The sequence below is a fragment of the Bos mutus genome, chromosome 22 (assembly GCF_027580195.1).
Source record: "Bos mutus isolate GX-2022 chromosome 22, NWIPB_WYAK_1.1, whole genome shotgun sequence".
Classification (NCBI taxonomy): Eukaryota; Metazoa; Chordata; class Mammalia; order Artiodactyla; family Bovidae; genus Bos; species Bos mutus.
The window spans coordinates 64856501-64870885 of record NC_091638.1 but is presented as its reverse complement, the minus strand read 5'-3'; the positions used below and the strand labels follow the sequence as shown (position 1 = coordinate 64870885).

The 14385-nt window shown below is 60.3% G+C and overlaps 1 protein-coding gene across 2 annotated transcripts in view; it reads right to left on the bottom strand.

Moving 5' to 3' along the window:
* Positions 1-14026, bottom strand: part of LTO1 (LTO1 maturation factor of ABCE1) — a 67414-nt gene extending 53388 nt beyond the window's left edge. Inside the window, exons 1-5 of one of the 2 annotated variants that reach the window (XM_005908902.3) lie at positions 13828-14018; positions 12422-12527; positions 11295-11365; positions 8429-8546; positions 6817-8172 (exon numbers count right to left, since the gene is read on the bottom strand). In XM_005908902.3, the coding sequence (XP_005908964.1) occupies positions 8104-8172; positions 8429-8546; positions 11295-11365; positions 12422-12527; positions 13828-13877 (414 nt within the window). In that variant the 5' untranslated portion in view covers positions 13878-14018 and the 3' untranslated portion in view covers positions 6817-8103. Of the gene's footprint in view, positions 1-6816; positions 8173-8428; positions 8547-11294; positions 11366-12421; positions 12528-13827 lie in introns of those variants that run through there. The other variant, XM_070360198.1, reaches the window with a different exon arrangement.
* Positions 14027-14385: the final 359 nt, after the last annotated feature.

The window sequence follows — 14385 nt, the reverse complement described above, 5'->3', positions numbered from 1 at the left end:
TGACCCCCAGCACACAGAGGGTCTGGGCTGAGGGTCCTCCGGGGCCCATCTTTCCAGCACCGAAGCCCCAGGGAGGAGCGGGGTGGGCTCCCCTCAGTTGTGCTGCATGCCCAGAGCTCTCCAACTGCCACGGTCCCCTTGGGGTCCCCTCCTGGGATGGCAGGGAAGGCCCCGTCCCCTGGCGGTCTGGCTGCCCCTTGCCTGTCATGAAAACAAACCTGGGCCTTTGCGGGGCTTCAGAGACAAAGCTGTCCCATGTCAGTCCACCGTCCCCTTCCGGAAGCCTGGTCTCAGTTGGACCCATGGCCACTCACCTGGGGCCTCCCTGCCTCCCAGCCGGTCTCTCTGCCTCTGGCAGCCCCTCCACCCTCTGCCAGACCTCCCTGGGGCTTCTAGCTCCTTCCAGCTCCGTCCGAGGTCCTGGGGCCTGGGCCCGTCTCTGGGGCCTCGCCCCCATCTCCCCCAGCGTCACCCCCCTCTATACCCGAAGTTCCCGCCCTCAGGACTGCAGGACACGCCGGAGGACTAGACCCCTTGAGTTTTGTGTCTGGAGTCCCCTCCCCCCGCCCTCCCCCAGGCGACCTAAGACCCTCTGCCTGCATTCTCCACCCCACCCAGACGGGCGGCTCTGGGTGGTCCGGGAACCATCGCACACGGTGCTTCCCTGCTCCGGACTGTGAGCCCTGGAGGACAGCCGTCTGGCTGGTGGGGTGCGCCCCTGGCCTGCACACAGTGGGGCCGCGTGGAGCTGCAGAGGCCCTTCGGGACCCGGGTGTGGTGGGCAGGCCCCTCGTGTTGTGAGGAATCCGGGGCTGGGGGCTCCCCTGGAGCTGGCCAGCTCCTGATCCTGCTGAGGAGGCCCAGTAAGCCCCAGGACACAGCCTGTGTGCTAAGGCCAGGGTGGGGGGTGGTCCCTGGGCAGGCATGTTTGCAGAGGAGGTCACAGTCAGGCCCTGGGTGACCACGGCCGCGGGCCAGGCTCCCACCTCCCGCCTACCCCGACCCTGTCCCCCTGGAAGCAGGCAGCTGTATCTCTGGGCCCTGCAGGTGGCAGGGGTCGGCTGTCCCACCATGAACCCAGCCCCAGCTCCGGGGGGGGGGCGCCTGTGTGGGGGGTGTGTCCCGCATGCTGGGCCGCCTCCGAGTGCACAGGGCTTTGTCATCCCAGGAATGCCTTTGATCAGGAGTTGGTGCAGGGGGGACGCAAGCCGGCCCCTGGCCTCTAATCCGTTCCCACAGTCCCCCTGCCCGCCGGCCCCTGCCCTGAGCCACACCGGGGCCCAGGAGACAATAGCCTCGGCCGGTGGGCGGGCAGCTCAGCGACGGGGCTGGAGGCCCACATCCGGGGGCATTGTCACTGCCAGCCCAGGGTGCACGGGGGGACGCGGGAGCCCTCACCGAAGGGCTGCCACCAGCCGGGGCAGCTCAGCTCGTCCTTATGAGCTGCAGCTAATGGCAGCCGAGATGGCCTCTCCAGGGCGGTCCTCCAGAGCAAGACCCGTTTAGCTGGAAGGTGAGCCCACAGCCTGGAGCTCACAAGGCAGTGGTCCTCCCGGTCCCATCGAGGGAGGTCAGTAGCTCAAGTTCACCAGTCACGCCCTGAAGACCAGATATCGTGCTATGGGCCAAACACGTCACTTCTCCCTAAATCTTGAATCAGCCTCCAGGGGTTCTGACAGGCAGGGGGCATGCCGGGGATGGGTCCCGCGGAGCCCACGTTCACTCTGGGAGGGACAGTTACCCCATCTTCCAGGTCAAGGGTTGGCAGGCTTTCCACAAAGGGCCAGGCCAGGCAGTGGGCACTTGGGACTTCACAGGCTCTGTTCTCCATGCAGCTCCTTGAACCTGCTGCATGGAGCCCCGGGCACAGCCAGCCTCCGTCTGGGTGAGGGCGGGACTGAGCCGACCTCTGCGGCAGGTGTGGAAACAGGCCCAGGGAGGTGAAGTCACTGAGCTAGGACCACATGGCGGGGAAGTGACGGAGCCAGGCCAGTGGCCGGGTTTGTGTCTCTGGGGCCTGCGCTGCACCCCCCGCCCCATCAGTCAGCCTGGCTGCCTGCTGAGAAGGGCACAAGGGCTTCAAAAACGCACTTGAAGAAAATGCACGCAGTCTTCATTTGAGCGTCTTCACCCTGTGCCAGTGCTAGAGGAAGTCAACCCTGAATATTCACGGGAAGGACTGGTGCTGAGTGAGGCTGAAGCTCCAATACTTTGGCCACCTGATGAGAAGAGCCGACTCATTGGAAAAGACCCTGATGCTGGGGAAGACTGAAGGCAGGAGGAGAAGGGGACGACAGAGGATGAGATGGTTGGATGGCATCACCGACTCAATGGGCATGAGTTTGGGCAAACTCTGGGAGGTGGTGAAGAATAGGGAAGCCTGGCATGCTGCATCCATGGGGTCACAAAGAGTCGGACGTGACTGAGCGACTGAACAACAACCACCCTACGCTTAGCGCTTCCACTCGGGGCCCTGATGTGCCCGGAGGCCCAGGGGTTGGGGTCAGGTCCACCCAAGGCGTCTAGTCAGCGGTCCCTGTGGTCAGCGCAGCATCCTGGTCAGCCGGTCAGGAGAATGGAGGCCAGGCGCGCTAGCAGCGGCATCTGATGTGGTCAGTGGTTGTCTGAAAGACACACCTCTCCCCCATGAGCACATTCAGAGGAAAAGATCCAGGAGGTGGATCTCAGCTCTGCAACTTTCAGGCTGCGTGGCTTATCCTTCTGGGCCTGGACTTTCTTACCCAGAAGATAGGGATCGTCGTGGGACTTCCCTGGGGGTCCAGTGGTTAAGAATCTTCCTTCCAATGCAGGACGCATGGGTTCGATCCCTGATCAGGGAACTAAAATCCCACATGCCTTGGAGCAACTAAACCCACGTGCTGCAACTGCTGAGCCCTCGACGCACAGCTATTAATAGAAGCCCATACAAGGCGATGAAGGTCCAGCGAAGCCAAAGTTAAAAAAAGAAAACTGGCAACAGCCCTGTCTATGAGAATGGAGGCTCCAGGAGCGCGTGCTAACGTCTGTGACACGCCCAGCAGGAAGCGAGATGGGCTCTGTCCAGTGCCCGCCTCCAGGGGTGATGCGAGGACAGATGACTCGAGGTCCATGAGGCCCTGAGCACACACCAGCTGCACGGGCGTCACTGAGTAAGGGCCCCCGTCCCGCCAGGGCCATCGCCGTCACCCCGTGCAGTGTCCAGCTGAGCAAGGAGGCCCCACTGGTCCCCAAGGGCGGTTCCCTCCCCTGGCAGTTCCTGGTCTTCATGCCTCTCTCCTGGTGTTGCCAGCCCCCAGATTTCGCTCGGTGGGAAGCACCATTCTCAGCTCCGTGGCTTTGGGGGGACTGACCCCCTCCCTGGCTCCAGGACAGGTGCTGAGGCGCTCAGAGCCAGCAGCACATCTGCCCCCTGGGAAGAGTGGCAGGTTCAAGGGTAGATGTGAAATTTAACAGCCAGCGAGACTTGGGGAGAGATTTTTCTGGAGCTTCTGGCCAAGAGAGTCCTCCACCCTGATCCTTAGGACTCCGGGGGTTGGCACAGCCCTTCCGCCGCCTCGCGAGGGGTACCTGGGGAGCTTCGGCCACTGAATGGAGCCTGAGAGCAAGCTTGGTCGGGCAGGAGAGCAGGAGAGGGGACCAGGCCTCCAGGAAAGCTGCTGGATCGAGCCAGCCCCCTTGTTCCAGGAGCCCAGGACTGCTCCTTACTGTTGGAGTTCGTCTGATGTGGCCTTCCCGGCATTTTCAGAGCTTAACGGCCCCACGGTCTGCATGTTTTCGACCTATTTCCAAAGAAGGTCCATTCCCAGGTGCCAGAGGCTGGAATGTTCTCGTGTCTTTTAGGGGACACGGCTCAATCCAACAGGTGTGTTTGAGCTCTCAGAGCTAGAGAGCACATTCGTGGAGCACCCCGTGATCTCAGGGGTGCACGTCCACCGGGAAAAATGGAAGTTCAGTAAATCCTGGCTGAAAGGGTGGCGACACCTGCCACGGAGTCTTCAGTTTCGTGGCTGTTCACCTGAGCGAGGGGTTCCCCGCTCCGTCCCACTCTTCAGTCAGCAGAGACAGGACCACATTCAGGTTTCACTACGACCTCGGCGACCCACAGCCCAGCCGATGTGATCACGGGGCACCCAGGAGCTGGGGCTGAAGCGCTGGCTCCACGGGGCCCCCAGGGACAGACCAGCCAGGGCCTGGGTGTCAGGTGAGGAGTGTAGTCACCATCAGGGCTGTGGGCAAGAAGCGACTGTCCTTGGAACCGTGACGTCCGTACTGAGCCCCATAGTACTGATGGCGCGGACAGGACCCTGCTGCCCTCGGGTCCTGGCCCGGCATCTGCATGACGCTCATGTCCTGGGGGAACTGAACAGAGCACTCACTTTTCTCTGCCTGATCAGACTCACTTGGGGACTCGTCTCCTGGGCTGCAGACCAGTTCCTCACTTCACTCCCTAAGGACTGAAATATCTGTGGGGTTGGGACCACCTTGCCTGTTAACTTGCAGCTTTTGATCTCTCCAGACTACACAGTGTTCTCAGGCAGGGTAGAACAGACATTCTCCGGCACGCTGAACACAAACGAAAGTGCCCAGTGAGTCGTGCCAAGGTCACCTCCTCCAGGAAGCCTTCCTGCCCTCCTTCCCACTCCCTTATTCCCCAGGCAGAGCTGAACACACCCCCCACGCACATTTCCAGACTCCCCACCCATACTTCAGTGAGCCCTGCTCACAGGGTTGGGGGCAGGTGCTGGTCCGTTCTGCTCCCGCCTCTACTACCGCAGCCAGCACGGGTCCCGACCCATAAATCCGTCCGCCTCCACTCCAATCAGCTAGATGCAAGACTGGTCACACAGACAGGCTGTGAGTTATCAGAAAAATGAGGCTCTGTCCTGGCTAAGGATAATTCATGCAAACCGCTCGACCCCCGCTGTGCTTAGTGAGGCCTGAGGTCGGCCACTTACTGCAGCCGTCGGGTTCATCACTCAGCTCAACTGGGTGCCCCATGCCTCCATCTGCAGCGGGGGTGGGGGGTCGGACGGGGGTGGGGAACAATGGCCCCACCTCGCAGGCTTTGTGGACGCTTCAGGGACCTGAGGAAGGTCAAGGCGGCCCCGGACAGCCACTTGGCAAGTTAAGACTTCTTATCCGTCCCCCAGATCACTCCATTCTCTCCTCACCGCTGGTGGAGAAATACAACAGGCTGAAGGTGAAATAACTCAGTGTGGTGGCTGCCATCCAGCCCCGGGTAGGTGTAAAGCCCTTCAACCATCACGGTGCCTGAGAGCGTAGTCCTGAAGGGTAAGTTTGGCTGGAAGGTGGATTAGTCCGCTTATTCCCAATTATAATATTCAAGAAAAACAAAATGGAGTTACTTCAACTTTTAAGTGGAATGGCGTTCTTCTCTCCCAAGTCAAGTCTGTCCAGGCAGCCAGACGGGGTGGCTCTTATGGGCTGAATGATGTCCCTACCAAAATTCATAGTGAAGAATGGATCCCCAGGACCTCAGAATGTAAAGCCGTCATCAAGGCAGACCCCGATCCAACAGGACTGCGGTCCTTAAGAACACAGGATGCCCATGTGAGCACATGGGGAGGAGATGGCCATCTATCACGCCCAGGAGAGAGGCCTCAGGACGGACCAGCCCTGCCCACACCTGGGTCTCGGATTCCAGCCTCGACTGGGAGACAGCAAACACCTGCTGTTTAAGGCCCTCGGTGTGGGGAATCTGCTGTGGCAGTCCGGGCTGACTGATAACGTGGCAAGAATATGCTGGGGGGTTTCCGATGGGGGAAGAGTGAGCAGGCCTTGGGAAACCTGAGCCCCCCAGAGAGGGGGTGAATCCTTGGTGAAATCCAAGGGTTAGGTGGACAGGAAGAGATGGGACAGGATGTGGGAGGTGAGCAAGGCATGGAAACCCCTGCAAGAAAGACAGGAGCAGGGCGCCATTTCCTTCTCCAGGGGAGCCTTCCCGACCCAGGGATCAAACCCATGTCTCTTGCGTCTCCTGTATTGCCAGGCAGGTTCTTTATACCATTAGCGCCACCTGGGAAGCCCAGAACCAGGGCATGCACCAGGCTCCTGTAACTCGAAGTCGGCCAGTGGGCGCCTCAGGGGCTGGTTGGCACAGCTGCTAGGGGACGACATCAGGGGGTTCCCCTGGCTTGGCCCTGCCAGGCGCAGGGGTGGCTCCATCAGTAGCTGCCTGTCAAAATTCCGGTATCACAGCCCCAAGGGACAACTTCCAAAAGAGATCCCGTCTCCTCCTTCCCCCGAAGCCCTGCAGCATCCTCCACCATTCCATCAGCCAGAAGAGCAAGCTCTCCAGACCCCGTGGCTGGAGGCAGCATCGTGGGGTCAGGGTGTGAGCAACGGAGCGGGGACTCTGTACTACAATCCAGGACATCTCTCCGGTAAGCAAGGTTTCCCGGCCATAGGGTCTCACCCTCCAAGAAGGAGCTGGGTGGGCACAGGGCAAGCCCAGGGTCCAGAGGCCCTGAAGACCACCAACAAGGCAGCTGAGCCCCACGGGATGGGGGAGAGGAAGGGGCTGCTGGGGGGCTGGCTGACACCGGGCACAGGAGAGGCCGAGACGGGGCAAGAGGGAAGGGGGGAAGGGGGGCAGGGGGACGCACGAGGAGCTGGGAACAGGGGCAGGGGGCAGCAGGACCGCCCTCCCACAGAAGCCGCCTCCACGTGTGTTAGTTGAAGCCGGACACAAACGCAAGAGGGGGCCGCCGGTGCGACCCTGGTTTCTGAACCCCAAATACCATGGAGGAAGGAACGAATTCACCAGAAGTCGCATCAGAAAGGTCCCAGACAGCCTTTGGCTTTAAAATATGCTGTTTATTTTTTTTCTCCAATTATAAAAATAATACATTATCCAAACAGCTAGCTTAGGAAACACAAAATTCCGCCCAGGAAAACGATGACGAGAGCCCTCCACCCCGCTGGACGGAGATGAGCTGGTGGTCTCTGTGACGACGGCGCAGCCGAGGCCCGCCCGCCCAGAGCTGAGAAGGGGCTTCAGGCCAGAAACACACAGCGAGATGCACGGGACGGAGCCACAGCGCGTCCATCAGCCTCAAGACACCGACCTGCCCTCCTCGGCACCCAGGACCCCAACATTCAGGCCCCGCAGGGACCCTCAGCAGCTGCCAGGGGAGCAGAGCACACCCAGATGCTCTGGGAGGATTTTAAAAGCTGGACTAGACTCACAGTGACCCCAAGGTGCCTGCATGCAGAGCGACGGCCTTCAGATCTCCCCTGGGACCATTTTTAACGACGAGTACCGCCCCGCACCCGGGGACGCGGAAGAGCACGTTCCGGCTCCTCGGGCACAGGGCCGGCCTCTCCTCCTCTCAGACAGATGCCCACGTCCACGGCACAGGAGGCGATGAGCACAGCGCTGTTCATGGGCGGGGACCCCGGGCCTGTGGGTGCGAGCGTGCGTCCCAGGGCACCAGGAGACAGGGCGAGCGCCAGGGCCGGAGTCCCAGCTCTGCCGCCCGCAGCCCTTGGACCGGGCGGTCTCTCAGGCCTCGGGTTCCTCTATAAACCACGAGTAACGCCTGCCTCGTGGGCTCCCGAAGGGAATAAATAAGACACCAGGGGCAGGTCACAAAGCGCTGGCGCATCTCTAGGGCCAGTATACGCCACAGTACCCGTCACTCCTGCCGTGCCAACCCTGTCCCCTCATCTCTGAAAAAACAGCCCTCTGAGCACTGAGCAAAGCCCGAGGAGTAACGGGTGTTGCTTCCGTCCGGAGCCAGGTCTGGATCCACCCAGGCCTGCCAGGGGGCAGGCACCCACGTGCCCGCGGCCGGACCCCGGAGCAGAGACGGGCAGCCCTCGAGGGCTCTGCCAGGGCTGCACCCAGAGTGTGGGGCAGACAGGACCCGACCCAGGACGGGCTTGTGCGGAGCGGCCCCCGGCGGGGGAGGACGCAGGCCACACGGGGGGACCTCGGGGAAGGGGGCCCTTTCACCGGCCAAACTGGACCCGACCCTGCAAAACGATGGATCCTCCCCACTGTCTTGCTTTTAATCACGTTTTTCAACACTTAACACGTGAACCTCTGCTCCTTGATGTCCCGTCTTTGTTCATCTGTCCTCAGAATGAAAGTCCAGAACCTTCTGTGCTGATTTTAAAGTCGGGCTGAACGTTCAGTAATGAACAAAGCTGGAAACACAAGAGGAAAAAGGTGGCTTTTTAAATGAGCGCAGACCCCTCTCTAGGCCACCACCCTCCATGAGGTCCTCGCATCTGCTCCCCGGAGGGCCCCGGTTTCCTCACATCGAGGTACACAAGGACTTGCTTTATGGACCAAAGACACGGCTCTGGTGGCCCTAAAACCGTTAGCAAAGGCAGCCCCCAGGGCACCCAGCTACGCCTAAGACAGGCATCCTGATCAAAGAGAAACATGCGGGACACAAACCTGCTTAAACTTCCCTCTAATTCTGTCTAAGTCTTCGTGAAGTTTATCGTAAGTAGGGTCATCATAAGGGAACTTCTGAATCATCCCAATCAATGCCTCTAAGACCTTCATCTTTTTGCTGTAAAACACAGAAAGAAAGACCTTCAGTCCCCAGCACGGCAGGCTCGGCCCATGCAGCAAGGTGCCGGGCGCGCTCCTTAAAGCAGTGGTGCTGAGCACTCCGGGGTTCAGGAGCTGGCGGCTAACGTAGTCATCACTGAACAACCTTCCCCCACCTGGCGATGGGCACCCACCCACCCCTGCGCCCGACATCAAGCGAGAACCGACCTCGCCAGGCCGGCTGCGGCCTGGACCAGCGGCCGAGGAGACTCGACAAGCACCCAGACCACCAGTCCCAGGCCTGAGCCGGGAGCAGACACAACCAGAAGGAAAGAGCGCTGGGCATGGCCACGCCTGCTCCCATCTGGGGGGTTTCTCGGATCCAGAACCTTCACACTCAGGGCCTCAGGGAGTTTAACAGCAGGTAAACACCAAGCCTGCTCCGTCCACAGTGTCTGCTGCCTGAGTTCAGCCACTTCCCCAGGAAGACAAGGGGCTCAGGCTGGAGCAGGACTGCCCCCAGGCACTCAGGGACTTCACGGTTCTGGGACTCGGCATCCTCATCTGTAAAATGGGGCCCTGATGGCCACCTCCCAGGCTCAGGAGGATCAGTAATCCAGAGAAAGCCCAGGACATGCCACAGAACAGCGCTGAGTAACCGTCAGTCTCCACCAGACCCTGGAGGCCAGGGCTCCCATTGGGGAGGGCAGGCGCCCTTCTGGGTCATGGACAAGTGACCCTGCCCATCTCCGATCACCGGGCGTCAGGAGCATACTAGGTATCTGTTCCCAGGGAATTTCGAAGGACTTGTCCCTAGGATGAAGCTACAGCCATTCAAAGCGACCAGGACCCGCTCACGTTTGCTGTTCTTAAACCAGTTTACAAGAATTACAACAGCTGCCTCTCGGGGAAAACACAAAACCGCGAAGCGTCACAGAGAGTGAAGGAAAGCAACCAGGCGCTGGGTTTCCAGCAGATGGAAGGCAGATGCCACACGGGGAACGGCTGTGCGTGCCGGACGCGGGGACCACCGCCCACTCTCAAGGCCGCAAGCAGCCCCGCCCAACGGCCGGTCACCCCAGCTGCTCCAGACACACTCAGCCCGGCGCACGGTCAAGGCCGGTGCACGCCGGGGGGTGTGGCCCGCTCACGGCTCCAGTAAGGAAAACGGGGCTCCACCATCCTGCGGGAGGGCAGGGCAGCTCGGGGAGGGTCAGAAAGCCATGGTCACCCGCTGGACACCCCATCCTGCAGGCTGAGACGGGTTCCCACACGCCTTCTCCGGGTGAGAAGCCCCCGGCGTCATTGAGTGAGGCCGCTTCTCCTCTAACATCCTCACTTGGAACATAAGGCAGCGGGAGGTCCTCTGTGTGCCTTCTACCATTTTTCTTTTAAACTGTAGAGACTTAGAAAATCCAAAAATCACTCCTCTAAGATGAAGGGGTTTAGGCTGCAGTTCAGAGACCACCAGGCTCTGCTGCTGGGGTGGGGGCAGCGGGGCTCCCACCAGCCCTGACACAACCCACGTGACCCTCCCCCTGATGGAGCCTGGGGGCACGGCTTTAGGACGGCGGGGGTGGGGGGTGGGGCGAACCCTGCCCTGGGGCGTGAGTTGGCAGCCCCCAGGTACAGGAACCTTCACACCCTCCGTGCGCTGCAGACACCAGCAGAGGGACAAGGGGAGGCTGCTGGAGAATGACCGGGCGCGCCACCCCCAGCTTCGCGGGCCGGGAGTGCAGAGGCACCTTCAGCCCTGACCGCCACCCAGTGCTGCCACGTGCTGCCACCCACCGTCCCAACCAGATCACCAGCTACACCGCCGCCCCGCTGGGCCTTTAGAGGAAAACCTCCTCGAGGTGTCCCTGCATGGTGGATGAGTCTGTTCAGCTCCCACTTGATCAGTGATGGGACAGGTCAGAGAGCAGCGACCCCAGAATCACCCAGACCCTGTCTCGAGCATCCCTGCTCTGACACATGAATACGGCAGTGGCACAAACTCTAGAAATTCAAAACATTCCAAATAAGACGACAAGTCACGTGGACGGGGGAATGCCGCTTCTGCCTCTGTCACTCACACTCCTGGAGCCCCTCCCTGGCCAGGCAAGGCCACCAGGCATCCAAATGACGCAGAGCAGCCGCCGAAGCCCTGTGTCGGCTCCCCTGAGCGGCAGCACAGCCTTTCACAGACGGCTGAAGAGTGAAGACCACGGGTGGGGACAGGGTCCCGGGGCTTCGGGAAGCGGCACCCGTAAGAGCAGGTTCAGAAGGCTGCAAACGCTACAGAGGACGGCTGACGGCGCCTTAGCGCTTCCCGACCCGGCAAAACACACGGACCCGGCACCTCGTTAGACCTTCCGGCTACGTCACAAGTCCCAGTGCCGGTGGAGCCACCACTTCTGAGCCTGGGTCACACCCAGACTACCGTGCTCTGTTTATCAGAAGCTCAGGGGAAACGAGAAGATAAAATTGTTTTCAACCTGCCTTGACTGGCAGGGAGTGCTTGAAGGCCTCCAAGGGAAAAGGCAGGGGGGATCAGAGGACTCTTGAGAAAACAGTAGGTGTTCATCCAACACCCACAACAGGCCCAGCACCTTCTAGGTACTATTTCCTGTAAACCTTGTAACAATTTCATGAGGTTACTTCAACCCGATTATTTTCTCCGTTTTACAGATGAGAAGACTGAGACTCTAAGCACCCGCGATCAGGGTGCACCACAGAACCGCAACTCTGGTCCAGACACCAAAGAAGAAAGGAGGTTCGGCCTTACCTGTCTCTCTCAGTGGCGCAACTGTGCAGGAGACCTCTCCAAGCAAACGCGAAGCCTTGGTAGCACCCGATCTGTGAATTGATGAGACATTTAAGAGTACAATGAATAACCGAGCGCTGTATTTGATCTAATTACCAAGCTCTCAAAACTAAAGTGGGGGAGGGCGGGAGGGGGTGCTCCTTCTCGTGCTGTCCTGGAGCAGGAAATGGAAGTCCGAGGTCGAGTTATCAGCGGGACAGCCGGCCTCCAAGGCAGCCCACTGGGCCCCACCTCCCCACTGCACTGGTACTCACGCCTGCGTGGTCTCCCGACTGTGTCGGGTGGCCGTGATGAGCAGGACACAAAAGAGGTGGCACGTGGCCTCCCGATTAATGGGCAATGTCACCTCTGCCCTGCCCACCTGGGCCACCCACACAGGGTCAGGAGGACACTCAGGCGGCCCTAAGGAGAAGTCCACGTGCTGAAGACCCCAAGGGGGCGAGCCATCTGACAAGTACCTCCTCTGGCCCCAGGCAAGCCTTCGAGTGGCTGACTCAACTCCAGCACCAAGGGGCCCTGAGCCAGAACCACCCAGCTCAGCTGCTCCTGAACCACGGACCACCAGGACCTCTGTGACATAAGTAACACTGGTTGTCTTAAGGCCATGGGCGTGGAATGATTTCACTTTGAAGCCACAGACGCCTAATACAGTTCCAGTGGCCTCAGACTTCACTGTTCATGGCTGGTCACCTGTAAGTGAGGGCCCATCCAGGACAAAAGGCAGGAGAAAAGGAAAATCGGGCATTTTATGGAATTCCTAGGTAAATATCAACAGCATGCTTTCACAGGACACAGGGGTGCTCACTCTGCAGGAGGACTCGGCACCATGACACTCAACATCCACCGAGGTGACGAGGGACCTGTTTTTTCCTCCAGCCCACCTGACTACGTCATCGCCACACAGCCACATGCTCTGCAGGCTCTGTCCTAGGAATATGCCTCCATCAGCGTTCTATCTAGCCTACTGCCGCTTTAAGAGACCTGAAATTGTGGCTTCATCATACTGACCGTCAAGGTAAACTGTCAACAGTAAAAGAACAGGACTCCTTTCTAAGTGACGGTGGGGCAGGGGGGAGGTCCCCACTCACTTCAGATCCAATTTTAGCTCCATGGAGGGTGCCGTGCTGTCTCCCTTCGATCATACCCAAACTGCTTCCTTCTTCATAGCCTTCCCGGTACCCTTCCCCGTGAAACCTGCGACGGAGAAGCAGCAAGTCTGAGTAAATAAACAGGAGAAAGAGGATTCTCCCTGGAAAAACTCGTCTCCTCCACGTGACCCAGACCTAGTATCACCGAAAAACAACAGAACCTGAACCTAAAACAGGCCCATGTCAGCTCCACCCCTCCCCGAGCCTGTGCTGTGGCAAGGCGCTGTACTCCTTGAAGCCAAATTCAGCTCTTTTACAATGAGGAAGCTAGGATAAATCAGGGATTCCCAAACCGGGGAGAACACTGGAAACACACAGGAAAATCCCAAAGATACAAATTCAGGAGCCTCGCCCCTCATCTCAGTAAAGCTCAGGAATCTGCTTTTTGAAATCTCCCCAGTGACTTAGTCCGCAGCCCCAGCTCTGTAAGTCTGTAAGTTGGACTGTTTGGGCAAGTGCTTCAAAACAAACAAACGAAACTCTGCCATCTGCACCAGGCTTTCCATCACACATCAGGAGCCAGGCAGGGAGAAGGGCCATCAGGTCACCGCAGTGTACCATGACTGCCGGGCCACAGGGGCCGGCAGTGGAACTGTACCAGCACAACCCACGGGCCACCAAAGTTAAAAGGGCTGGCTGGAGCCCCGGGGAGGCCAAGTGTGCCATTCCCACTTATACTGGCTCCCGCCCCCGCCCCGGGAGTGACCCTGCCTCCTATCCCAAAGACGGGATCTAGTTCACAAGTAGGGATAAAATAGATAACGGGGGTACAAGGCTTAGTTCAGCGTGCGGCTCACAGCAAGTTCCAAATGAACTGTCAGCGACTGATCGCTTCCTGCTCCCTCTTTCTCAGGGACGTCTATCGATGTCTCAAGCGGGCTGGGCACTGGAAGACAGCCATCAAAGCGGCCAAGAGCTCCCCCCCACCCCACCCTCCAACCCCGCCTTGTCACAGCCCCTAGGCGCTGCCCAGGCGCTCAGGAGGGAAAAGGATGATGCCTGACACCTTGATGAGCCTGTCCGTGAATGCGGCCGTCTGTCCTACTACTGAGGAACAAGAAAAGAGGTGGGCAGCGCCCAGATGGCAGAGGTCCGCCCCACCCGAGGACGGGGCGTCCCTGGAGGGAGGCAGTCACCAGGCCGAGCAGATGCATGGGGGCAGCCCCGGAGGAGGGAGGCGGGTCTCGAGGAGCAGCTGGGCGCCTGGCGCTCGCCCGAGAAGTGGAAGTAACAGCATCCTGGGCCCTCCCGCGCCGGCCACCCCCGGGGCCCCAGGGCGCTCCCCCAGGGCCGCAGCCCAAAGCTGAGAGCCGGCACGCCAGGGCTGGGGGCCCCGACCCACCCACCTCTCATCTGCCATCACGACAGCGTCGAACATGTCCTGATCCCCGGCCATGGCGGCCGCCGACCAGCCCCCGTCCGTCGGGCTCCGCCGCCCCGCGATGGAGCCGCGGACACGCGAGGCCACAACTCGCGGAAACCCCGGCCACTCGCGATGCCAAGTTCACTTCCGGGGGCGACCGCGCGGGGCAGGCCGGGTAACGACGGCACGCCGGAGGGCTCAGCACGCGCCCGGGCGGGCCCAGGGCGCGTGCGCGGCGGCGGCGGCGGCGCTGGGCGGGGCTAGGCCGGGACGCGGCTCTGCCGCGAGGCCCCTTGCCCCGCCCCCCGGCAGGGCCGCGAGCCGGTTGGTCGGTCCCCACCTGGAGCATCCACCTGGCCAAGCGGGGCTGACCCATGATCTCACTTTCCCCAAATCAGGCAGAGGCCACCGAACTGCCAACAGCGGCTCAGAAAGGACCACGGAAAGAAACTTGGAAAATTTATCAAAGAACCAAACGCCTCCCCCGGAGCTCTGGCCAACAGGCTCTGGGCCCGTGGGATTTGAGGGAAAGAAGTTCCAG